Below are 27,590 nucleotides of genomic sequence, written 5' to 3'. Positions count from 1 at the left end.
CCTAGAGCTATCACTGCCCCTCATTATCTTTTATAGAAAGTTGAAGTCCAGAATGAAATTTGGGAAACATATGGATAGCATTTGACTTCTTCAACCTGAAATGTCAGCCAAGTAACATTTGTGGAACCAGTATAGCCAGACACTAGGCAATAGTCATTGTGTAACAGCCTGGACCGTCCTGCTAAGGATTTACAAGGAGACTCAGTAGCCCGCCTGAAATATAGGGGAATTCTTGGAGAAGGCCAGCTTCTTTCACCCAGACCCCTCACTTCTGTAGCCGTCCTTGAAGGCGATGCATGGTATCTTGGCTAAGTCAGCAGAGGTTTGGTATTAGCATGATATGTTGAGCAGGTTTGTTGGCTTCAGAGGGTGTCTCACTAACTGAGTGGGACACTGTTTGCTTTACCTGACCTAGCACATTCAGAGCGAGCTTGAGTGCTGTCATTAAAAGCACCACAGAAAACTCAAAGCACAAATAAAGGGAAACTGGGCAATAATCCTCACAGAAAAAAACCCCAACTATTTCAAGGCCCAGAATATACCCTTAGCAAAACATTTTGATTTTGCCAAGGAAAATAAGTCATCCATGACTGAGCAAGGGTGGACTGTTCCATGACACCTGGGGATGAAAGAAAATCCAGAGTACTAGGAGGAAAAAGAAAGACTTGAGGTAGAAAAGCATCTGCAACTTGGAATCCCTCCAAATTGCATACTCTGAATAAATGCCACCTGGACCCTCAAGGCCTGGCCTTGGGGAAAGGTGCAAGGACTGTAGTGCCTTCCTTCCCATTGCAAGAGCGTGTGGGCATGAGGCAAGCAGGCATCATGGGGGCAAAGAGAACAACAGTGACACGGCTAGCGCAGGGTGTGATGCACGACAGTGTGCCAGGGTCAGTCAGGTCAGCAGCAAGCAGTACCTTTAATTATTTTAAGGTAGAACTTGGAGCAAAAGCAGGGCAGAGAGAAGAGCTGTAGTCACCATGATAATATGGGTAGAGCCCAGGGCTTACAGCCCTCCTCCCCTTCATCAGTCATCCTCCCCACGGAAATAGAGAGTTGAATGTATTGGATTCATCCAGAGGGGACACTTAGTAAGCTGACGTGGAATGAATTAATTGCAGAAGACTTTGAGGGTGTCTTTTAGAAGACAGGAGAAATTCCTGAGTGCATAGGATTGAACTGAGACATTTAAGAGATGCACCAATTCTCACTCCAGCTGAAACACCCCTTTTGCAAGGAGAGAGGCTGACAAAGGAGCGGATGAGTTCCTTGCCCTGGGAACTGTACGATAAGCAGCACCAGCACCATCCCTTGCTCATTGTGGGGAGAAAGGCAGTACTTGTGCTCACGTAGACGGAGCCAAATAGGTGAATAGCTAACTTTGCTACTACCTAAAATCAGGGAACCCTTTGTGGGCATGGCTGATGCCCTGTAGTTTTCCATGCTTGCATAGGCCTATATGAAAGCTGGAGAACATGTATGTGGCTGTTTGGCTCAGCTTCTACAGGCTGCTGTTCTGGCTGGAGACGCTGCACATAGGAACAGTATTTGTGGTTGTTCTAACAACAGTTGCTGGTAGTAAGGTCTACATTACTGTGTTTTGATGAGAAATCAGTAAAGATGGACCTGAACTGTAGCTCTGAAAATAGCTCTGGAAGGAAGGAGCCAGACCTGCTGGGCCAAAGGTATGCAAACAAGAAAGCAAATAGCAAGCAACTGGCCTAACGCATTTTAGACAAAATTGAAAAGAGGTCTTCACTGACAGCAAAATCCAGCTAAAAAAGAGAATGCAAGCGCTCCTCAGAGTGCTGGAGGGCACAGGAAAGTCGGTGCTGAATCTAGCTTCCCACTTGAGAGCTGTGCTGTGCAAAGGTATTTGATGGGCAGGGGATGAAAATCTCAGAGGAGCAGGGACTGGAGAAGCTGAGGGAAGATAGCTAAGCTACAAGTACTGTAACATTAAACAAAAAGATACTTCTGGTCCATCATGGCACTTCAGAACACAGGGCCTAGGAAACGTAACCTCAGTACATTGAGAAGAATTTGGCCTTAGTTCATCAGTGTAAAACATTCATTGTTTTATTTTTTTCATGCATGTGCTAGCTGCAACTAGCTACTAAATACAAAACCATTCCTTTATTATAGTTACAGAAAGGGACCTGAAAAATGAGAAGGTCTTGAGAAAATTGTGGACCTGAATACTTTTGGTGGAGCCAAATTAAGTCCTGTATATAATTAAGCCGGTAGGGATGCAGGGTTATTCTAAAGAGTCAAAGAATTAATTTTAGATATGTGACAACGTACCCCCAAGCAAAATGAGGCTCGGGATTTTAATCAATCATGCAGTCCGTCTAGGAACAGCTCAGAATTTGAGGAAAGTCCCAATTTTCCCTTGCAATGATGCATGTAACATATCATGTCTTCCATGGATACTCTTTTTGCAGTCATTTTTGCTCTTCTGTTATGAAAACTTGATTCTGGGTAATAAAATTTAATGGACAGTATTCAAGAATGCTAACAGCTAATTAGATGAACAAAAAAATGTGTAAAATAGGATTGTTACTAACCGTAGAGCTTGAAATTATAGAACTGTACATGGTCATTATGCCCATGCCCATTGAAAGTGTAAGTGAAAAAAATCCCCAGGTCTTCATTTAATATCTTTGTCAGTTGTTTGTTATACAAGCTGGGTTTAGCCTTTTGGATCTGTTTTTTTGTCAGACACTTTATCTGCTTTATGTGTCTGGAAAGAACAGTGCTGACAGTTTCTTGAAAATGAGAGCTGTGCAGTGAGAGAAAGTTACCAAAGCTGGGAGGAAGGCAAAAAAATAATTCTAGAAACAGAATACATTCCTGTTACAGCAACCGAGACCAGGGCCTCTCGGTGTCCTTACTTGTAGCCAGTGATGCCGTATACTTTAAAACCAAATGAGAGAAGCAAAGAGAAGTGCAGATCTGAAAAACTACTTGCCCAAAGGTGCACCAGAAAGGCAGTGGAAAAATCCCCAGTTTGGTGGGTCACTGGGATGTGCCTGTCAGATAGATCAAATGCTGCTGCTAAAACTCCCAGCTGGAATACTGATTTCTTTTCAACCCCAGAGAAGCTCTCAGGCACCTTAAGGATTTTACCCACACTTTATTTTGCCACATTTGATGGAGTATACCTTATAACAGACAGACCCGATTCTGCTGGGAACCACCAGACTCTTCACATAACTGACAGGAGAAGCCAATGTCAGAGCAGAGCTGGGGACTCATCTCATTTCCCACACATTAATTCTGCTTGTTTTGCCGAAGACCTGATGATCTGTGAGAAACTCAGCTGATGTGGTTCTGCTGTTTCTGCAGTCATCCCAGAGGTCGTCCCCAGCCCTCCCAACAGCTTAAGGTTTGCAGAGAGCTAAGCCTCAGGTAGCTAGACAGTGGGGATCTTGGCTTGATACTAATTTCTCCAGTCAATGCCAAAAGACCTGCTCCTCTGGAAAGAACTCTCAGAAGGGAGGATTACACTGTGAACACTGTCTTCACAGTAGGAGGTAGTTCAGAGTCCAGGACTGGGGTCAAACCGAGCAAGCAAATGGTGGAAGTGCCTCTCCAGTCTCTACTCTAATATTAAAGTAACATACGCAAGGTGAAATGGCATCTCAGTGATGCCTGACATCTGCAGTGGTCCCTCCAGCAGTTTGCATAGTTATTTAAATTCTCTGTCTGTTTCCTGTGTTTCAATGAACACCTTGAGCACAGCTCCCTTTCTGTTCACTTCTTGTACAAATTTTGTTCATGCAGCCCCTTTTAGGTGGGGCAAAATAGGTCAGGGTATCTTCAGACATCACCCAAGCATGGAGGTAGGAAGGATAAATAGTGCAAACTGGTAACTTTCCATCTCCTCTCTTGTATAAGGACTGGAATTGCAATCAGCATTGATACCTTGTTGATTGTGCCCCAGAATTAGCCCCTCACTGGGATGGACGGGACTGTTCAAACCTCTCTGAGCCTTTTGTTCCTTTCCCAGGCTCTCTGCTAACTCCTGTAAGCTGTCTAAGCATCAGATACCCAAATTTTCAGAGTTTCTTCACAGCCGTCGTAGATGGAAGCTTTCAGATAAGAAATCAAGAGGAAAAAAGGTAAGAGGAAGGCAAAAGAAAACGAGGATTTGGGAGAACAGTGCCTGTCAGAAGAGACTAGCAGTGCATCATCAGTGTACATTTGCTGCTCCAGTGCCTTGTTCTAGTGAAAACATCAGTAGGGAAAACAGCTGTGCTACTCTGAAGCCTTACTCTCCTCTACAGTCTTCCGCACGTAGTTCAGCCGTCAGTCAGTGGTTAAGGTGTGAGCTTGGAGTGGAACGAGGTTCTTTGTTGGCCCTAGACTTCCTGTCAAAAGTGGGTAGTGTCTCCTGCTTTTCTTTACTTAGAAAATGGAGGTGATGACACTTTCTATTTTGCAGGGAGCCCTAACCAGACGTGCTAGTAAGAAAGGATTTTTGGGAGGAGGGCCCTTAGGCCCAGGGCTTTAAAGAAAAAGGAAAGAAATGTGAAAATAGTGCCTGTCTGGTAATATAGATGCTGTTTGCATTTCTGTCTATAGCTACAGGTATGACTGTGCTTAAGTAAAGTTGTCCAGTGTGTAACATATTTTCTCAGCTGATTTTAAGCTCTGCATGGCAGTAATAGAGGTGTCTTGCAGTAGAGAAGCTTCAGCAGGCCTTGGCTGTAAGTAGGCATGTATAGAAATGCATTTCTCCTCTGCCAGAAGTGGTGTTAAATTGGTGGCTGTTTTATCTGAGTCAAAGGGATCCTCTCACGCTACATGTGAACAAGGGTGTATGGTATCTAGCTGGCATGATTTAATGGACTTCCAAAACTTTCTTCATGGAGAATACCCAGTGGTGCTTCTGCACTGTGTTGACTGAGTGATAACACCCTTTCAGCTTTATAAATAGCAGAGCAGGGAATCCTTAGTGTGCGGGTGTGAGTCAGTGTACAAAATGCCACAGTTGCCCTGACCTGCCTGGTGCCAGAGCAGAGCACAAAGACGTTCCTTGCTGCACGGATCATGCTGTTTTTTTTCCAGCCAGGAAAGGGCTTACAGAGAAGGTGGTGCCGTGGCCTGCAGAGAAGGTCTGGCATGCCCAAACCAAGCAGCCATAGTACTGCCAAGTCCATGGGCTCCAAAGCCCCATTTCTCCCCTCTCTGCCCTATACCTCAGGTCTGCAAATTTTGCCTTAAAGTTAATGAGATTTTTAAACCTAGAGAATTTGGGACACTTTCTGTCTGGTTTCTGCATCAATGAAGTTCACTCAGTGACTCACACTCTTTACTTCACACCCTAGAGGCTGGAAACTTCTTTTTTTTTTTTTCAGAAGAACACATTCTCATGTAATTATTGAACTCCCAAAGCTCAGGGCTGAAAATAAACCCCAGCAAATGTGGCTAGACTCCCAAGGAAGTGACAAGCATGGCATGACTGTAATCTAGTGTGGTCTAGTTGTGCAGACTGTGAACACTTATGGAGAGCACACAACCCTGGGGAAAACTGCTCTCCTGGGGTGAAGCAACTCCTTGATATGCTGCTAAGAGTGATACTGCTTACATGGCCTTCTTGAGGCCTGCTCAGCCCTGACTGCGTGGTGTGGTTTACCCTCAGTCTCAATCGTAATGCCAAAACAGTTCCTTTCGGAGTCACTTTACAGATACTGCATTGTTGCTCCATTGGCAGAGATCAGTATCTTGTAAGCTATCTGTACTGTAAGGAACAATGCTGTCTTGTCAGGGAGATGGTGAGAACGATATCCTACATGTTGTATATCTGCAATTTAGCAGCTCTGCGTAGATATCCAGGAAAGACAGGAGCATAAAAAACACAGCTAAAGGCCCATCAGGAATGCACATATAGGAAGAAACCCCAAGAAGCCAAGAACAAAGACATTCTGCAGGTAGATGTCTTTTGGGTAAATTAAGCAATTAGTCACCTTTCTTCTTTGCAGGTTCAGTGCTTACTATTCCTTTCATGTGCAGTAAATCACAATTTTGATGTATGTCTTCCATGGTCTGGCCTACATTCTATGTAGAAGTCAGGAAAACATAAACCAATTCTGCAAAGCGATGTTCAGGGAAAGCAGGAGAGCGGTGCGTTAAAATTGCAGGTGCATAGGGAGAAGAGGCCACAGCTACTGCCTTGTAGGGACCACACATTGTCTCGTGCCTCATTCCTTTGCCAGAAGTATAACTGCTGCCTGGCGGAGATATCTGACAGATGCCCAAAGGACGGGAGGCAGACAGAGGTCCATGGCACCCCAGTAACTCCCAGCAGGTTCCAGGCATCAGTTACAAGGGCTAGCTGGAAGAGAGCAGAAGCAAAAAGCCTTTACAGAGCCTTGGAGGGGAGAGGAGATCAATATCAAGAGAGGAGAAGAAAACTAGTAGAGACAGCCATGGTAATTACCACTTCAGGGGTGATTTTCATTAACCTGCAAGGTCTTTCTCTCAGCAGAGATCAGACAGAAAAGGGGAAAGTGAAGCAGTGTCAGAAGAGACCTGAGAGGGAGGAGGAGGAGGGAGAAAGGGAGGACAGGATGTCCACTCAAGAGAACCTGGGAGAGAAGTAATGCCTTGGACTGGTCTGTGAATCCAACAGTGAAGACAGGCCCAGGGGCAAGGTATTTGTTAACTGTTTTCTTTTTAAAGTTTGCAAAACATTAATATTTTAAATAGTTTATTCTTCATTAGCATAATTAAGAATACACAAGTCTAAACTCACTGAAAACAGAATTAACAAATTAGCAGGTGCAGGGATTTGGAAGCAAGAGGTTTGGGAAAAGAGATCTTGCAAATGTCGGCATTAAGTAGAGCAGTGAAATCGTGCCAAGCCTTATTTATGGATTTGTGCATTTCCTTTGCATAGGCCCACTCCTGCAGCCAGAGGAATACAGCTCAATTTAAACATGAACCCCCTGCAGTTATACTGTAGCTGAGCCTAAAACTGAGAGCATACAAAATAAATCTCTTCTGAAGAAAAACTCACAAGCTTCACCTCAGATGTCTCTTGAAAGCTGAGATGTCTTGAATGAACACTTAACTGAACAGGAAAGCAAACTGCAAAATTAAATCCAAAAGAAAATGGGAAAAAATTTTAGAATAGTATCTTGAAGAAAGAAAAAAAAAAAAAAAAGCAGTGACGTTAATTTATACTGCAGACAAGAACTTGGGGAGGAAGAAAAAAGCATCCTATGCCCACGTGAGAAGTTCCCCTTAGGAAGACCAGGCACTGATTTCCAAGATAATGTCCTGCACATTTTTCAGCATGTGACAGAGTAGCCCTGTGGAATATTTAAAATAAGGTGTTTCCCTGATAAGGTGGGACATTTCCATTTTTTATCACCACTTCTTGCACAACCTTTCATGGGACAGAACTACTGCCCCCCATCAGGGCACAGGCCCCCGGAGAGGGAAGTCACTGCCGTGAGATTGGAAAAGGGTGCCAGAAAGCTTCCACTGCAAGGTCACGGGGCAGGACTTGTTTGCAAACTTCAGACCTGAGCCCAGCGAAGAGAGACTGCAGTACTCCCGTTAACCACAGTGGCTGCCTGTAAGGTGAGGAGCAGGTGTGGGCAGAGGCAAAGCTCCTGCTTGGTTCTCTCTACACAGAAGGCAACAACAGGGCAGGGGAAGAGCATTTCACATCCCTCTAAAGGGGATCAGTGACTCGGCTCCCCTGGAGGCATTCTGACTCCAGATAGCTCTGGCATTGTGCTTGTTTCAGTAGACAACAAGTATCTTGAAGAAAGAGCTATACACATATACACATGTGTATATATATACACATATATAGGTGTGTATTTCTGGGCAATTCTGGCCAATTATCACTTGCTGTCATGAAAGGATGAAGCAAGTCACTTCACTTCTGCTGCAGATTCTCCATCCATACTACGAGAGGATGAACGCTGTTTGTCCTTTGAAAAGTACTTCTAGATCTGTGGCTGAAAAGCCATGTAAGAAATGGGTGTTACTATTGTTGGTAGCCAAAGGGCACAATATGTGTGCAAAGATTAACAAATAACATGGTTACTCCTACAAATCTCTGACCCAAATGACTTTATAAGAATGATCTGGTAATTGAATAGGCAAGTTTTATGCTGGAGATATTATTCAGAAACCTTCTTAGGGCATTAATAGAAGCAAATATCTGTGTCTTATGCATTTCTTTACTTACAAGCAGTATAAGAGTGTTACTCCTCTTCCATGCTGCTTTATGTCTGTGCGGCATTTTTTTGTGTCTTTTAGATTACCATGCTTAATTCTCTTGAGAACAACATTTTTCCACTCTGTTTTTATCTCCTCCAGCCTCTCTGTGGGTCTTCAAAAACTGTCCAGTTTGCAGTTCTAGGCTCTTTCCTGAGCTATCTTAATGAACTAGGATTTGGCTTTGCTTCTATTTTATCTGCAGACTATTCTGTTTATTACCATTGTCAGGGGAAGCTCCCTCCCACTTTCTTTCCATGAAGATTTCTCTTTTCTTTTTTCTGCATGGCATTTCCACCTCGCCATAAAATACCCCGCTTTACTGCACAGCCGAGGCAGTCATTTTGTCAAGAGACTGTCTCAACAGCAGCGGCAGTGAAGGATGCTAGGACCAGGCCTGCCTTGTGCAAGAACGTGACTGAGATAAACTGCTGTCGTGGTTTAACCTCAGTTGGCAACTGAGCACCACACAGCCGCTTGCTCACTCCCCCCGCCCCCAGGTGGGATGGGGGAGAGAATTGGAAGAGCACAAGGGAGAAAAACTTGTGGGTTGAGATAAAAACAGTTTAATAATTGAAATAAAATAATAATAATGTAATAATAATAAATAATAAAGCAGGGATGCACAGTGCAATTGCTCACCACCCGCTGACCGATGCCCAGCCAGTCCCCGAGCAGCGGCCCCCCCGGCCAGCTTTCCCCAGTTTATGTACCGAGCATGACGTCCCATGGTATGGAATGTCCCTTTGGCCATTTGGCTGTGCCCCCTCCCAGCTTCTTGTGCACCTCCAGCCTTCTCAGTCGGTAAAGCATGGGAAACTAAAAAGTCCTTGGCTAGTGTAAGCATTACCTAGCAACAACTAAAACATCGGTGCCATATCAATTTTGTTCCCATCCTAAATCCAAAACACAGCACTGTACCAGCTACTAGGAAGGAAATTAACTCTGTCCCTGCTGAAACCAGGACAACGGCGATTGCACTACCATTTGCAATCTGTAATGCTTAGTCTCCATCGTTTTAAAACGGTACATTCAGCAAAACCTTTTGCTTGTAGAAGTGTTGCTCCTTCTCAGCCCTACAACCATCCAGGTGTCTCAGACTACGGGATTTGCTGGTGAGGTGCGCCTGAACCAGCCAGGGTCCAACATGGCCGGGAAACTGCGCAGCCACGTGGCTGCAGCCGCAGGAGAGGGTACTGTGCCCTGCATCGGCTGGTGCTAGCGAAGGACAGGTAATCCCCCCACACCAAGTTGTGCGGCATTCAAATCAGTCACCTGCTGTAAGTACTTCAAATATTTGAATTTTTCAGAATTTTCTTCCTCTGCCTGGAAGCCCCTAAGAAATCTCTCTTTCTCCTGTGAAGGTTTCAGAAAGCAGAGATGTCTGAAAGCTTGTTCCTTTTCCACAGAGCGCAGGCACACAAGTGTCACTGCCGGGCACTAGCATCCTCACGGGAGCAGGGCAGCCACTCCTTGCCCATCCGGAGCTCTCTTTTTGGTCCCATTTGTGCTAATGACTGTGAAATGCAAGTGATGTGCTCGCTGCCCTTGGGGCACAGATTCCTTGTGTTCCTGTCCCCAGTGTTCTGTAGCTGCAGGGAATTTGGCTTTTAATCCCTCCATATTTACCGTAGTTTGGAAATTAACCCAGGGAAGCAGTATTCATGGGTCTTGCACTTTTTCATCTCCAAAAGGTGCTGCAGGTGAATGTAGTATTGTCTAAAACAGCCTTTCTTTGCAATTGGGAAACATTTATGTGAGAATTGAGCATGTGATTTTTCCTCTTCCTTCCAAGAACCTCCAGTCTGCTTTGAATGACAAAATTAGGAAAAAAACCTAAAACGGAGCCAGAGCTAGAGTTACTACTGCACAGTAACCCCGGAGACTGTCAGCACAGGGGGCTGCAGGTGATGGCTGCTGCGTACTCTGGGTCTTGACTGTATTTTCACATGGGTGCCAATGAAAACAGTTCCAGCAGAGCTTGTTCAGAAATGGTAACTGATAACCACTAATAAATCCACCTATTACTGAGACAAGAAACAGAGCCTATAAACAACTGTCACTGTTAGTTGTTTATAGCTTGCTGCAACTGCCCTTTCCTCATCCCGGCAACTGTGCCATAATCTTGTATTTTCCTTTTGCGGCTGGGTGGTTTACTTGCACTTTCAGCCAGGCTGAGGCAGGTCTAACAGTCCATACTGCCATCAGGTCTCCTAGAGAGGATCTTCACAGATTATCTTGTTGATTGAAGAAATGATTACAACGCTTGTTGAGCGAGAGTGGGAACAGGCAAAAAATATCTCTTCTTCGATAGCTACAGCAGCTAAAGATTACAAGCAGCAGGCGCAGGAACAGTGGACATAGAGCACAGAGATGATAATGATGCTATGCCACATTAGTGCTGCATTAGCAGATAAGACAACGGGGCGGCTTGCTTGACAGTATTTCTCAGTTCAGTTGACATCTCTTTTTTGTTATTAGGTGGTGGAAAATGAATAGATAGCCCATCTCAAAAGAGTAGGGGACAGAACAATGACGTCAGACAGACAAAATAAGCTTTCTGTTCTGTCTGCATTTGCAAAGATACATACTATGAATATATTCCAGGGCTTTTTTTTTTTTTAATCTCCTCACAATGGTACATTTTTATTTATTCACACCTGTGCGATGACTGTGTGGAAAGAAGTGGGAGAATTACAAACTCTAAATACTTAATTGTAATAGTAGCTAAAAGCATGTGCTGCAGCCATTCCATCACCAGGAAGTCATTTTAGTCATTTTAGTAGCCCAGACTGATTTTTGTTGAGGTCATACTGAAATATTCCAGGGATGGCTCAATACTCCCCCCTCCCTCTGCCTCCCAAATAGGAGCTTTGCAATTGGCTCTACACCAGAGGTTTTTTCTGTCATCCTTTCCATTAAGACATGCTGGAAGCTGTGTGTTGCTTTCAGGACAGATGAAACCAAATCTGGGGGCTACCTAGACCCTGCAAAGACCACACTGGCAGAGCTGGAGATAGGCAAGGATGTTGCTTGTCCTGAACCCAGGGATGACTGCTGGCCCATGTTCTGTATGGCTGCTTAGGCTGTGCACGAATCACAACGGCAAGGAGTAGATGTCCTGTTTGTTTTTGTCCAGAGACCAGAGAAAGCACTCTGAAGTCAACCATATTAGGAACTTTCCTGGAATGCAAACAGTATACGTGCGTGCATAGAACAAATTTACTGTGTGATAAATTCAGGCAGGCTTGGTATCAGCTTTTGCTGTCATTTCCCAAGAAAGGGTACTGTTTGTTGTTTGAATTCACTTGCAGAGTGTAAGGCTGAGCAGCCTCATACCAGCTTGCTCACAGGCTGTAATGGATTCTGGTTTAAGCCCATATATCCAGGGCTTGTGCAGATTAATATGAAATGCTGCAACTTCTTCTGTACAACTAGACTGAAACTAATGAAGCTAATGAAGGTCATAACACAAACTAGGGGTTTCCTAATACTGTTTCCTTGGTGACTTTCACTCTTAAATGATGCCAGTACATCCTGTTCAGGCAAGAGGCCTTAAAGAGTCATGAGCGATGGAGGAGTAGGTAACAGAAATATGCTGAGCTGAGCCAGGCGAGTACGAATCTTTTTCCTCCATGGCAAAGCAAAGTTTCCCAGGGAAGTGTTTTCCCATGCACTGTTAAAACTCAGGGCATTGCTCATTTGGATGAATTAAGCAGCCTGCCCACAAAATGTAGTGACTGTGTATCTACTCAAATGTTGTTACACTGTGTATTTTAAAATACAGCTAAAATACACTAAAATACACATTTAAGAAGTTTCCCGTTGAGGAAAAACTAGCTTATTTAAGTCATAGATGTACAAAACTTAAATGTCTGGACAACACCTTTTTGAAATACAGTTCTGCTGAAGAGAACATCAAGCTCAGCAGGTGGAGATGGAGGACAGAGAACCATTGCAGGCAAAAGAGAGAAGAATAACTTTTCTGGGTTGCCCCAGGTGATCATTGCTAGCAGTGAATCAGTGGTAGCCCACATCTGCAGCTCCATGGAAAAAAGCCTTCTGAGAACATCCTGGTCCTGTGAAACAATGGTCTGCTCCTGTCCCCAGCATTATGAAGGACTCAAGTGCTGAAGCAGTAGGTTCAATAGAGAAACCTAGCAAGAACAGAACAAAATTCATAGTTGGCTTGAAGAGGAAAGCAAGGAGTATCAAATGCCTCATCTTTTTAAATGGTTAGGCTTATGATGCGAGTTCTTCTCTGCGGTCAGGTCGGTCCAGATGTGAAGAAGGGCTTGTGTGCTGGGAAACTTGGTCAGTTTCGTTTCCAACTACAGCAGTTATATCTGCAAAAGTCTTTTCCTGCAAATTTTCCTTACTTACATCTGCAGACGAGTATAATTCTAAGGGAACTTTCCATCTCTCCAAAATTACATCTTCCTTTTCCATCCGGAATACCAGCCTTGGCTACCAGCTGGCTGACTTTGATTCCGCAGAGATATGATGAGGTGGAGCCTTGCATCTACAACCCCCGCTGCGAAACCCATGGGAGGTTTCAGGCCTGTAGAGCTCAGCCTGACACCGAGGCCAGTTTCATTGTGTTCTTCTCTCTAGGTTCTTCTGCTCTAGTCATCACTAGAGCATGGGAGAGCCCTTCAGCTCTTCACCAAAACAACATGATTCACATCTGTTACATGCTGGCTTTTAGGCCCCATGGGTTTAAGCATATGTGGTGGAGTGTCATGATTTGTTATTTCCCTTTGAGATATACATGTAGCTGTGCGCCTCTGCTTAAGAAGGCAAGGTCAAACCAAGTGCCTTGCACATGGTATGGAAAGTGGTAAATTTTGCAATGCTCCTTACTTCCTGGGCAAGTTTGTGCTACAGAGTCATACTGGCTCTCAGTAAGGCTGTGTCCAGCAGAGAGAGCTTATTCATCTAGTGGAGAATTCAGCTGTGCCAGGATTTCCATCCTCCAGCATTAAGCGGCCTTGTAGAAGTCCTGGACTGACATGATTGAGCACCCTAAAGCCAGAAAACTGAGAACTGAGTTTGATTCGTAGGTTTTAGTTAGGACCACTGATTGCTCAGAGAGGAACAGGTACTTTCTTAAGCCCAACAGTATCTCCAAACGTACTACATACGTGATATCTTTTGTAATGATATTTTTATATATACATATATACACACCCATATGTGGCTGGTCATGACTCATCAATTGATTATGCAGCAGAAGAAAGTTATACCAAAGAGTTGGCCTTTCCAAATCAAACTTATATATCTTTGATAATCGTCACCCTCCTCAGGAAGTTAAGAATTGCAGCTGTGACTTGAGTCAAATTATGACATTTTAAATTACTGGCAAAGAATTTTCTTTCGGCTTCTGTAAATTTGTAATCTTAAGTTTGAGGTTGTCCTCTTTTACAAACACTTTTCAGATTAGAAGGTTACATGCAGTATCCCAGTGACTGTATGTATTCTTAACTACGCCTGAAGTGATTGATGATGAGTGAAAAACGTTCTAAGAAGAATTTTTCCCTGCATCTTCTAAGGCCATATCCTCCAATGTGAATCGTGAACGACTGCAGCCTTGCATTTTTATCACATACTCTATTAGTGCTCTCCCTTTCACTCATCTTGGGCAGTGAAACTAGATTACTCATCTCCAATTTTATTAGCTGTCGGTTTCTCATTTTTGTGTTGTACTACAACCCTTCAAGTTTTGGAAAGCACTTATTCCAGGGGAATGATATATCTTATATAACTTATGAGCTGAATATAAACTTCCTGACATTATGGGGCCTTTGCTAAAGGGAATTTACACAGCCATATACACCAGAAGGTCAGTGGAATTTTATAATTCTAAAATACTTCTGAGGTTGTACATTTATTCAGTAGTGGCTCTTTTTGCATTTAAATGCATCAGGAAAAAATTCTGCTTCTGACCAAAAAGGCGGTGTGTGTGATGCAGAGACATCACAAGAAGCAGTGAGACTTAGGGTTGCAATCTGGTTCCCACTGAACTCCATGGGAAGAGCAATTTTCTGGAACAAGAGGGTATCTTTGCAGAAGAAAAGGAATTGCAGAATGTTACAAAGTCAGTTTTATTTCCTCAAACTGTGGGAGGTATAAGCTCAGTCAGGCATTGTTAGTAAATAAGATCTAGAGCACTTAAAAGAAGGATCCAATCACAAATTCAATTGGTCCATTAACTACATGTAATATTATTTACCTAAGTGGCTCTTCTGGACTATTTCATAACTCAGATTTATAACCTTTTTAAAAAAGATCAATATTACCGAGCTCACAGCCTCTGAGCATGATGAAAGAGTCAGGCTGTTTTAGCAGTTATGGTCCATGATTTCCGGTCCTGAAGTCCAGATTAGAAATGCAAAATGAGGAAAATACTCGCCCTGAAATACTAAAAAGAAAAGAGAGAAGGACGGAGGGAAGCAGTGAAGTAAGATGTGTTGCAAGAGATCAGTTCTTTTATTGGGCTGATACAACTAGAAAATACAGGCAGGCTTTCCAGCACATAAACTCATCTGCAGATCCAAGAGAGAAGGTGTAGTGACATTTAAAGCTACACACACAGTTTTGCCAACATGTGTCAGAGTGAATCTCCAGTAGGAGGGAACAACCAACCGCTTTATTTGCAACTTGGCAGATGGGGTGTTTTGTTGTCTGCTTGAATGTGTGATGTGAGTTGGCTGCTCGTACCACCGAGTCCCATCAAGTGGGAAAGGTAGCTTTTGTCTATTGATCTTCTGTTCAAGATCCAGTATTTGATTTATTCCTCAGGTAGTCAGATGCTCACATCAGCTGGGAGCAATGAGCTCCGATATCTAAATTCAATACCCCTACAAGTCTCTGCTGCTTCCATTACACAGGGAGCTCAACAATCAGGAGCAATGGTGCTTTTCCACCTCTTAATCAGCATCATAAAAAGTCAAATGATGATAAAAGCAAATAAAAGCCAGGAAGGTCCTATTTTATAATGGGCCTAGTGACTACATGGATGTAAACTGGCACTGGCTCCCACCCTTTCAGTTATACTCATACCATTTCATACGGGTCGTTCTGATTCCCGTGAGACAGTGGCATATGGGAGTGTGTTGTGCGTGTGAAGTGGGAAATGAGGGATGGTTCGACTGCTAACAGATCCTAAAAAAATTTGCAGTGAAAACTCATGAAATTTTTAGTGGCAAAAGGCAGTGCTGCTGAGTGACCTTTGCCTGTCTATCTTCATCAACCACGTCTCTAATTAAGGACTACTATTCAGTGCTGTTCCCCTGCTCTTCTTTCTCCTTGCCCTCTCCTCCCTGCTTCTTACACATCACTCGGGCTGCCCCCCTTGCCTTTTCCCATGCTACCACACATCACTGTAAACTTTGTGCAATTTTCATGATGTTCTCTCTCCGACAACAAACGTTAGAAAGGAAAGCTAATTTTCGTTCTTTCTGTTGTCTCTTCCCCCTTGGTGCTGAAGCAATCTCTGGTTCACCTGGGCATGACACATCAGTGTGATGAACTGATCATTTGGTATCAAGTCATGATCCAAGGTGGGAGACACGCAGGGGTGTTGAGGACAGTGCAGTGTCCGTAGAGAGTGCTGACTGTAGATTTCATACAGATGGTGACATGTATAAAGCCACTTCTTAGTTTTCAGCAAAAGCCATTGTTTTCAGCCCTTGACTGAAGTAATAGCATTCCCTTGTGATTGTAACATGTCCATCCCAAGAGTCCAGTCCAAAAGCAGGCAGCAGGAGATCCCAACAAACCCACCTGTGGCAGCTGTGATGCCAGTTCGCTCTTCAGAGTGAAAAAAGTGGCCCTGTTGATGCAGGGGGTAGATATATCTGAACTGAGCGTTGGAAGATGCAGAGAAATTTTTGCAGGGATAGAAAAACTGTTTTGTGTTATTAGACAAAGTAATGTGGCTGGAAACCTTCCTTCCCCAAACCAGACAAGCTGTTTCTGCCGGGAATGGCTGCTTTTCAGGGGCTAAAGCTCTCATTTCTGTGCCAGGCAACTTAGAAGTGGTGTCAGGCTGAAATGGCTTGAAGGCTTGGACTAATAGTTCAGGCAGAAGGGTGACCCAACTGGAGAGAGGTGACAGAGTCCAAATCGAGTGGTAAGTCCTCTTCCCCTTATCTTGTGTAAGTTTGTTATGTGGTTCTCTTAGTTTTTCTACACCTGTTTGTGCTGCAGGTATCACCATTGCATTAGCCAGTCATTGGATATTGTCTGATGCATCTGCAATCAGGCATAGACTGGAAAAAATTTTCCCTTGCCCCAAATATTAACTCAAGTAGCAGAAAATGCCTCTCTGTAAAGAGAATTCATACGGCAAACATGCGTTTTCAGGCTCTCTGCACAGATACCAAAATTTTATCTCACTATGTTTCTATTCTCGCTACCTTTCAAGTACTTCATTGTTTCTTCTCTCTAGGCACCTATGAATTGCCTACCTCTTTTCTTACCTGGATTTCATCAATATTTTTGTCATTTTTTAACTGTTAAGCAGGAGACAGTACCACTCTGGGACAAACAGGTGGTCTAGGTTCTACCAGCATTGTCTGTTTCTTTCACCAAGAGATGCTGCCTCCAGGAGATTGGTGGTATTGGGAAGCGACAGTTAGACATAGGTGATCCTTGGGATCGTTCGTTCCATCCACATGTTTGACTGATGCTCTGTTAGCCAGTTTTGGAAGAGAAAGACATCAGGTTTGGAAAGTCCTTCTGTAATTGTGCTGGATCTCAGGCTGAGGGGTGGCTCAACAGCTAAAGGTTTTGCTGAAATGTAATCCAGGCAGACATATATTTGTTTTGATAGTGCATGCTATCATTTCCAAACCCAGTCAGCAGTGTGTGTTTGTTAGGCTATGCAGATGATGGCATGACAAGAATTCAGGGCAAATCATTCATTTTGTGAGTCTTTCCTGTTTGGTTTTATTGCAGCTTCTTGTGTGCTTGAAGTATTAACAAAATGCTTTCTTGGACTGGGGTTGTACTGGCAGATGAGATCTCACTGAGAAGTTAAGATATCTGAAGCTTTCTTTTCTTTCTACAAAACTGTTGGAAAGGAAAGGGATCCAATTCTGGCATGATGTTTCATAAGGTGACATTTGTTACAACTCATTGCAAATGTTACTCACCATCTACAAAACATTCAATTAAACTGAAGAGCAGTGAAAAGTATCCTGTTCCACTTTAGCAGCTGCACTTGTCACCAGAATCCCTCAGGTTTTTTGGAGCCAAAAGATTCTCCCCTGGACACCACCACATGGTGGCTACTGCCCTCTGCCACCAGTCCCACCAGTTGGTGTTCCCTGCTCCTGTGAGCCGGATTGTCAGATGAGGACAAAATTTCCCTTCCCATTCGGACTTATCCTTACTTTCCCAAAGATCTCTTTGGTCCTTACTTGTTATCAGACCTGTTCTGCATCCTTTTGTGTCTTGTCAGTATTTCAGTGGGAATTGGCTGGACCCCGCAGGGATAACATTTTCAAAAACAAAATTTGAAAAATGACCTGTGATCCTTAGTCCTTTTGAAAATCAGAGTTGGTTATACATGTAGTTTGTTGAGACTTCAAGCTCCTAAGTCACGCAAGACTGTTCCTTAGTTCTAAAAGCTTTAGTGGCATAACGTTTCTGTAGAAAATAAGCCCATATATTTATGATGGTTTGTATTCACATCACAGGTCCTTTTGCCTCTAACGCCTTTGTGTGTGTCTTCAGGTTGAAGCATACGTGCAGAGAGCTGTAACTCTGCAAATGTAATAAACAAAAACTTTTCTCGTAGGAAAAAACTTTACGTGTAGGAAACCAGGATACTAAGAGAACACATTTTTTGAGATGCCAAACTTGTTGTTACAGATCTCTGGCTCCCCAGGAAATTCGCAGATGTAACTTTGCTGTGTGCTACAACCACCCACTATTTTGCAGTGTCAGCTGGGCTGGAGCTCAGATCCACCCACTCCTGCCACACCGGGCCCGTTACACTGGAGCTGAAGGCAAAATGCAAATTGGCTCTGCTGAACACGGTTGCCTTATGGCATGCAGTGGGATGGTAAAAACAGAACCCATGGCGTCTCACTCCTGGTTCGGCACCTGAACCACAAGATCCTCCTTCTCATTATCGCTTTATCAAAACCTCCTCTTTCCCCTGGATAGGGCACTAAAATGGAACAAAACTGGCTAATTTGCTGCAGGAAACCATTGAGCTTTGGGCGAGGAGATGGAATAAGTCATCCAATTAGTTATAGCTGCTGGTGTCCCCTGGTCCTCATTTAGTGTGGTTTATCGATGCCAAACAGAGGTAGATAAGCATAGCTCCTTTTTTCCTTACGTGTGAATACCTGTCCAGCCCATGTTTCCTACGACTTCAGTCTCCTGCTCTTTGAGCTGTGGGAAGGAACAGTAATTCATTCAGTTTGCTACGCTTGTTCCAGGGCAGGATTTACTTCTTATTTTCCTAGACCATAAACAACATCACTGCCTCTGGAGAGCAAGGATGGTGGCTTTCTACATCAACCTGTCTTTAGGTCCTATTTATAAATGAGGAGAGTGAGAAAATACGTTTAAAAACATGCAAGCTTTAAAAATAAAGCTGTGACCTAGTCAAAGAGTAAACATTAGGGAAAAATAAAAACCTATTTTAAGAGATGGAAGCAGAGAAGCAGCAGCAAAAATAATCAGAATAAATCTTATTACTGTAAATAGGGTGTAAATCAGCAGCTCCCATCACTGACAGTTCAGAGGTGCTGAGGACCTGGCTCAGCAGTGAAAAAGGAAGAAAGTGAAAGGAACACTGAGCGGGAAATAAAGATGAGAAATCCACCTATTTGCACATGCGATAGATTATCCATAAACAACAAGATCATGCTTCTGACTAGATAAAAGAAATCAATGGCATAGTGTTTAAACCAGATTTAAAAATATGCTGAGTGCCTGTCATTCTGCATACCACTTCTGAGCAGTAGTGTAACCTTTATTTTTTCAGGTAGCCTTCTAACGTGGGGTTGCTCAGGGGGTGTTACAGTCACTGTGTTGAGAATAAAACAGCTTAAAAAGGGATCGGAAGCTTTTACCGCGATGGACCTTTGGAAGTTTGTCCCCTGTGAGGAACAGATGGGGGTTGCTCGTCTGTTTTGTCACTAACGCATGCTGCTTCTTCCCCCATAGGTTGCCCGGTCGCTATGAACAATGGCCCAGCTATACTACAAAAAGGTAAACTATTCACCGTACAGAGATCGGATCCCATTACAGATCGTGCGAACGGAGGCAGAGCTCTCAGCGGAAGAGAAGGCCTACCTCAGCGCTGTGGAGAAGGGGGACTATGCCAGCGTGAAACATGCCTTGCAAGAGGCAGAGATCTACTACAACATCAACATTAACTGTATAGATCCTCTTGGTCGCAGTGCCCTTTTAATAGCCATAGAGAATGAAAATCTGGAGATCATGGAGTTGCTTTTGAGCCACAGCGTGTACGTGGGAGATGCTCTGCTGTATGCAATACGGAAAGAGGTGGTCGGAGCTGTGGAGCTGCTGCTGAATTACAGGAAGCCGAGTGGTGAAAAACAGGTTAGTCGAGTGTTCCAGTTCAGTTTTAAGCTATTACCTGTGTTAGGAAAATGGTATTGCAGAGAGAGGTGGCTGTGCAGGAGTCATAAAACAAAGTCCTTAATGTAGGTCCATTGCTTTAAATGCCCAGAGTAGGTGTGGGCAGTCCTGTTTGGATGATAACTTTCCAGTCTGAGCAAACATGTTCTGCCTGACTTAAACACTCAGCATTTTCAATTTCACTCAGTGTTCTTTTCAGTCTTACAGTGTTTGGAACATGCTGATTTATAGACGCGCACTTTGTAAAGGAATTTGGGGCTGTCTGAAGTTATATTACAATCTATAAATATGAGCTATTGCCATGCTGTGTACTAATAATAAGTGGAATTGCTTCTTTTTTCATAAGTAAAAATCAGCACACACAGATGCAGTATTGATTTTGGCCCAGGCTTATTGAATCAGGTGCCTCATCTCTTTTGGGGTAGGAATGTTAAACTGCTAAGTTGTCTGCGCACAGCACAGGTCCAATACATACAATGGCAAAACAAGACTTTTTGTACTATTCGGTAGGCACACGTCAAAAACAGAGATCAGGCTGGGGTCCTACGGGGTTGGAATTAAGAGGGAACTTGAAATTACTACTTTCATTTTTTTGATTCAGTACTACCGTAGGAGCAAGGGAATGTATATATAGCCTGCTGATCTGAACAAATTCTCTTTGCTAGTAAAATCTTCTGTCTCCCAACCTATTTGATCTTTGAGTTTTGGCATTTTTTTTTTCCTGAAAGTTGTATCAGAAATTTTTTTTACTATACAAACATCAATACAGTGGGTTATGTTTTCAGCCAGGCTGGAGTCTGCACCTAAACTGCACCAGCAAAGAACAGGAAATATACGTCTGAAAATTCACATTTTCCTACATATTTGATTCACTTTCAATTTATCATTAGTAATAGTTTTATTTCCAGACATTTTGAAGCCCACCGAAATCAGTACAGATTTTCCCTTTGACTCCAGATGAGGACTTCAGGGGCATTTTCTTAATAGCCTCTTGTGTGAATTCTGTGAAGTGGTCCCGGTTCTCCACTAAACATGCATCACAGCTTGCAGGGTAGCGCGCTCAGTTTGCACAGATCTCGCATCGTTTTTTGCCTTGCTACAGTGGATGTGTTTGCAGCGCGCCAGACACGGTCTGTGCTGACCGCTGAGCCCTCTTTCCATTCTTTAAGAAGCCGTAATCAGTCATCTGAATTACTACACGTTCATGGTGTAGCCATAAGCACCTTTACGGGTAGCTGTTTTCTTCACAACAATCAGAGCTGACATCAAATGTTTACATAAGGATGATACTAGCATCTCTCTGGTATCTGCCAAAATTAGCAATTTGCTCATGGCAGATGGCTCCAAATTAATCTGGTTCACAGATGGGACTACAAATGCAATTCCTCAATAATGAGAATAAAAAGAAAAGGGATCTCAGTATTTATGACTGTGATTCAGTTTGTTTCGATGGTCCAAAGGCCTTCTGAATCAATGAGATCTCAACAGATACCTATCCTTATGTCTTCCAAAAGAAGGAGCTTTACAGAAATAAACCCTGGAAGAATATGGTTGTGAAAAGGAAACTATGGAGAATAAAAGGCAAGTTTTCAGTCTTAGTTGCTAATCCTCAGATACCTGCTGGTGGAAGGTTGCTGCACTTGATAATATTAGCGAACTTAAAATTTGACCTCAAAAATCCTCTTTTTTGATGATGTGTGAAAATCTGCCTTAATCTTTGTGTAAATGTCATAGATCAACAGCCTAGAGACAATCTTTTGTGCACCAGAAATTTTATGTTGCATTAAACCATTTTATTCTTGCCCAAATCCAGTAACTTTCTTGATACAATGTGGTTTAGCTTAATTTTCCTACTCACATAGGGTTCTTTGTCCTGTACGCAGATTCCAGTGCAGAGTTTAGCTCATACCACCAACGGCGCTTGATTTCTGCAGCCTTGCTGATACTTATTAGGTATACAAGGTCATTGCTAGCATTGTCAGCCCTGTGCTATCACTGACAGGACTTTTCAAGTCAAAGGAAGCAGACCAGTTGTCAGATATCTCATGACATAAAAGCTAGGTTCTGTAGGCAATTAGAAAGAAGAGTTTTGGAAGCAGCTGGTGTTCCTCATGCCCTGGCTGAAGTGGTTACTGTGGATCTGTCTCACCTGCAGGCAAAGTGCACAGAGGTTCCTGGTGGCAAGACCAGAGGATCTGGGGTTTGTAGCTGTGAGAAGTGTTATCCTGTCTCCTTCAGTAAAAGGTTTATGTTTCTTTTAGAGGTGAAGGAGAGACTTGTGAACTTCTCAGCTAAAATTGCTAAGCCTTGCAATACTAGCTCCTAACCTGTAAGCTAAGGATGGATGTGGGGAGATTGCTCACATACAGGCTGAACAAAGAAGTCTTGCTTGTGTGGTGGTATTAAATATTCTGGGTGCATGCACTATCTTTTTCTGGAACATCACGGACAAGGCCAGCACCAGCAAGCGTGGAGCATTGCAAAGGTGTGAAGTACAGCAAAGTGATCAAAGCAAGCCCAAAGCCAAGCCATCTGTGTAGCCCTTCTGCAGTGTTAACCATCGCATACCAGCAGTATTTCTTCCTTGAGTTTAAAAAGTTCAGCTAATTCAGGAAGGTGTTGCTGAAACCTGGGCATCTGTATCAAGGAAGTCTATAGGCATGACCTGTTCTCATTGAGTTCTTGCTATTGAGCACTATAACAGAGAGGGTAACAGGCTGATTGCTATGACTCAGTACAGATACTGTGCCCTTTGCTACAAACCAGCCATTTCCATGTTAATATGAGAGGTCCAAAGTGAAGAGGGAAGGCTGAACCTGCTTAGATACACTCTGAGCAAGAGCAGGTTCTGAAGAATAAAAGCAGTTGAGAAAAACTGGCCACAAGTTCTCAGTATGAAAATATTTGAAAGGCACAATAAGGAAGAAAGATTGTGTCTGAAAACAGAAAACTAGCTGTTACTGCTCCAAAGCCTAATGGCTCTGCTAGCATCCAAGCTTTTCATTATTTTTATTGATGCAGTAATAATTCACCGCTATAGTTAACATGCCTTTGACATTGGCGGCTGCCTTCGAAATGAATTCCATCTAATTAAACTAAACACAGAGAAATCAGAGACCACTTCAGTTAATGATTACATTTAACTGGGAATTTCTTTCCTCCCTCCCCACTGCCTTCCTCCCCAAATAATCTTAAATCTACGAGAAGGTGGTGTGAAGCAAAACGAAGAACTCGGGTGATATATCGCACAGACCTAACGAGTAGCACTGGGGCTAGGGCTCGCAGGCTGCAGTGCCAGCTACTAGACATCTGACAGTGGCAAATAAGTCACTGGCTCCTTCTCCTGGGCCAACAAAGTCTGTCATTAGTTCCTAGGAAAGCTGGTGGGGTCAGGCCAAGAAGTGCATCAAAGCATGCACAAACATGTCATAATTTAACATATAGACAGGTGGAAAAGTCAGGAATGCACTGTTACATGAGATGTTAACCAGGGAATTTTCTTTATTAGTTTGTGGGGGTGATCTTAGTGCTTGCCTGCGTTCGGCACACTGTACAATGTATTTTCAGTCAGGAGTGATGGGTGCATGGGATTCAGCTGGGTGGACTGCCGTAGGGAAAAAAAATCCCGTTTGTGTTCCTACACAAGTAAACTTTTGGTCTCTCTATAGATCTGGTGATTAAGGTGTTAAGTTTCAAAAAACCATATTTCATTACCTACCCAGCATCCATGAATGTGCCTAGTTTACTCGCCACCCTTTGCTCATAAGCCCCAATTACAGCATTAGCTGCTCCTTACATCAGCCCCCTGCCATCTCACAACACGTGTTTTTGCCTCTGGTCTGTATGAGTTCTGAAACCCAGAAGGGGCTTTTGACACAGCTCTGTCACTGATACAAATATGCAGGAGAGTCTGCCTGGTGCAAGAGTTGCAACACATTTTCCAAGGGAAGCTTCTTTGTATTGAACGTAACAAATTACAGGCTCCTCCGAAACAAAGCTCTGGGATCTATAAAGAACTGCAGGACGGTTTATTAGGAGTCCCCTAGTCCCTATCTGGCTGTTGAATAGCGCTGTGCTCGGGTTTGCAAAGTAGAACGGCACCTTTAGGGTGGGTGGGTGTTTGGGGGGGGGGGGGGGGGGGGGGGGGGGGGAATGTTGGGGTGTGTGTGTGTCAAAAAGGCATTGTCTGAGAACAATATTCTCCCTGCTCGTCTCCGCGTTGTTACAGCAAGGGAAGACTGTAATCCAAGGTCTGTGCTCTGTCATTGCCTTGGGAGAACATGTTGGAAAACCGCTCAAGCCTGCAAGAGGCTCAGGGTCTCGTGCATTGTTGGTACTTAATTCATGGCAGTGCAAAGAGGGCTTGTGCGCCCCACTTAAATACTCTTCAGGCAGACAGATGATGAGTTAGAGGCAGTATCTGAAGCATGAGGAGCATATAATTAGCTAGATGTTTTGAACTACCTAGCATTAGAAATAACAAAGGAAGTCACTGCCTAAGTGGTAATAAAGGACGATCACAACCACAGAGATTTTATTCTCATGTGAGACCCTGCCACCTGTCTAGATTGTCATTTCTTTGCTATCACAAACTCGGGGGGTCTTTTCAGAAGACACAGTGTCTTCTTGGTTAGTATAACAACAATGCCAAAAGCACAGCTTAATAGTCAAAATGGGGAGAAACGCAGCCTCCTGCTTTGTGAGCATCGAGATGTGTTTTGTGCAACATCATATAGCGCTGGGCTGGCACCAGATGCAGTCACTCACTCCTCTCTGTGATGCTGTCGTCTTATGATTGAATCTGATTCTTTTCTTTTTTTTTTTTAAAGGAATGTGATTGAATAGGAACACAACCCCACCTCTCCCGAGCAAAAAGCCCTCCCTTTTCAAGCCCTGTTAGCAACATATTACCTCACCTAAACTTAATGAAACATCTCTCATCTGCACACGGTAATAAATTACAGGAAATAGGGACATTTTATGTACAAAGATGACATAAAAGGCTATAGATAGCATGATTATTAGCCTATATTAGCACATCTTGCCCTTGTTACCACTAAGAATAAAAAATACAGAGACCAGATAAAATGAATTAAAAAGCTGGACAATTCTGTCCCAGAATAAATCCTGCAAAATATTAGAAAAAGAGTAGCCATAATAAAACAAAAGATTACCTTAAAGACAGAGCCTGCAAATTTCCAGCTAACCATGGACTGTCTTTGTTTCAGCATGCTTGGGGGCAGGGGAAAACTTATCCGTAAAATGAAAAAATATCTAAGGTGCAGCAACGTTCCAAGGCCTTTAGTGTAGTTAAGAAATTTACAGGACTGGATTAAGTAAGCTCTTTAAAAAAATTAATTTCCAAACTTAAAAACAACATTAAAAATTGTTAGGGTTTAGTCTTTATTTTTACCCAAAATAGCTGCCTATCACAGACTAACTCTTAAAATGGTAACGAAGAAAGGTGAAAACATGAACAAACAGCATTTTATGTTTCCAGATGGAGAAAAAACATAGCTTCAGGCATATATGAACTAGTCTGCCTATCCAAACTTCAGGGGACAATTCAATTTACTCTGTCAGCAATACTAGACTTACACCTGAGTTGGTATCAGAGGGTCTCAGGAAACAGATCTAGCAAGCAGCCAGGGAATCTCTGCATTTTGGCAAGGCTTGGGCATAACATGCTGTGAGCCAGGTTCTGACGTCACTTATGCCACTTTTTCTCTAGCAGCTTCATTAGTGTCTGGATTTGTAACAGTCCCTAACTTTTGTCCCTTGTTTGTTTTAACTGGACGAGTGTCACTATTCAGCTGACCCCAGGCTACATAAGCGTATGATAAAACCAAGATTCATTTGATAGTTGGTCATATCATAGAGATAAGGTGACATAACATTTAAGTTGTGACTACAATGAACTTCTCAACCATTCTTACACAGATGAGAAGACATAACCAGGAGAGGGTGCAATTGCTTATGGCACAACGCTGGTGTTATTTCTCTAAACAACGGTAGGCACTCGCTAGCCCCTCTTCCTGCTGGATTCAGTAGTTCTTAGCTGGAGCAAGACACAGGAATTCAGGGCAAAGCAGACCTCAAGACTGCACTTCATTTAAATACAAGAGGTTCAAACACAAGCTAACTCTTTAACAGCATCCCTCTGGGACTTGGAGAATAAAGTCCACACTGAATGCACTCTTCCTTCATTTCATCATCAAGTGCCGCATCTTATTTCCTCCACCCGCATCAGAAAGGGAGGGTGGCTTAGAAGAGAACGCGCTCTGTCTGGAATAAGTTGCCATAGGCCATTTAAATGCATATTTGCAAAATCCTTTCCTTCTGAAGACTTCTCTCTGGATTCCTCTTTTTTAATCCCCAACAAAAGAGAAGTTATTATGTAGCATCAACCACAAATGGTGACATCTTTTGACAATCTTTCTGGCTGTGCTGCATTTCCTAAACACATGGCTGAACAAAACAAGCTCTGATACAGTCCTGCCACTGTCAAATGCACTAGATTTCAGTTTAGCTCTGAAAACTAATCCCTTGGGTCTACCTCCATTTTGAAACACATGGATAAGAAGCCAAATTAAAACTTGAAGAATCTAAAGCAGATATATCTGGATTAATGTATTTTGCTTTTGTTTATTGGTTGCAGAGAAAAAAGTTTGGTTATACAAGCATCACAAATCTAATTTTTCACATTATTTCAGCAGTAATGCATTATATCAAGCTATTTTTTATTCAAAGATACCTATTTCAGTGTTAATATGTACCATCTAGTAGCCTTGTATCTGCATTTGGCTTGCTACAAGGCACTAAAAGGTACTTATTTTCTCTGGTTTGCAGCATCAGTCTGAGGGGCAGAGACTTTATTTGGCTTTACAAGCATGTAAGTCACTGCGCAGATTTTAGACCAGAAGGAGCCTTTTCTTCAGCTGGATATTCTCTGACAGCTTTATTGAAATCACTGGAATACTTCAATAACAACAGCAGAGCTTGCCCAAAATTACATCTACAACCACGTGTGCTTTATGCCAGAGTTACGAACTTGCTCATAACCAGTACAAAAGCCCTTAAAGTACATTACTTTTTTGTTATCACTTTGTGTTGATCATTATATTTCATTAATCAAATTACATCATTTCATTCAATGAATTGCTCTTTAGAGAAAAAACAGCCTTCCTATTAATATAGATACTGTCATCACTCTGATACAAGATGTCTCTCAAGGCACCTCTGATTAAGATACTCAGTTATTGAAAGCAGCACCACTGCATCACCTAAAATGAATACTTAAATTTATAGAAGCATGTAACATTTTTTCTGGAGTCCCACATAAGGAAACAGATGTCCATGGGGTTCTGTCAATGAAAGAATTTGTTTATGGGTTTAGGCAAGGAGCATGATTCAGTTGGTCATGCCAGTCACAACATGTATTTTTTCCAAGACCCTTTTGCTGGTAACATGGCTGATCGGCAGCGTACCAACACTGACTCTGTCTCTCATTCTCTATTTATAGAGCTGCAGCTAGAAGTACCACAGGACTGTGATTTTGAACAAAATCACAGTCACTGCTAAAGCTCCTTTGACTGCTGAGCCTTGCACTAAATTGATGTAGTACCAAATTTTCTTTTTAGAATGACGGAAATTGGCTGTGCCTGTTACCATGCTTGTGGATGGCATATGCACTTCCCCCATAGGGCTGCATGCAGAAAAACAAT

At 43.0% G+C, this 27,590-nt stretch overlaps 1 protein-coding gene across 1 annotated transcript in view; it reads left to right on the top strand.

Moving 5' to 3' along the window:
* Window positions 1-19,449: 19,449 nt before the first annotated feature.
* TRPC5 (transient receptor potential cation channel, subfamily C, member 5) overlaps window positions 19,450-27,590 on the top strand; it is a 62,569-nt gene continuing 54,428 nt past the window's right edge. Inside the window, exon 1 of the mRNA XM_009327843.1 lies at window positions 19,450-19,827. Within this exon, the coding sequence (XP_009326118.1) occupies window positions 19,450-19,827 (378 nt within the window). The remainder of the gene's footprint in view (window positions 19,828-27,590) is intronic.

This window comes from Pygoscelis adeliae, unplaced genomic scaffold (genome assembly GCF_000699105.1).
Source record: "Pygoscelis adeliae isolate BGI_AS28 unplaced genomic scaffold, ASM69910v1 Scaffold14, whole genome shotgun sequence".
Classification (NCBI taxonomy): domain Eukaryota; kingdom Metazoa; phylum Chordata; class Aves; order Sphenisciformes; family Spheniscidae; genus Pygoscelis; species Pygoscelis adeliae.
This window is presented reverse-complemented; position numbering and strand designations above follow the sequence as displayed.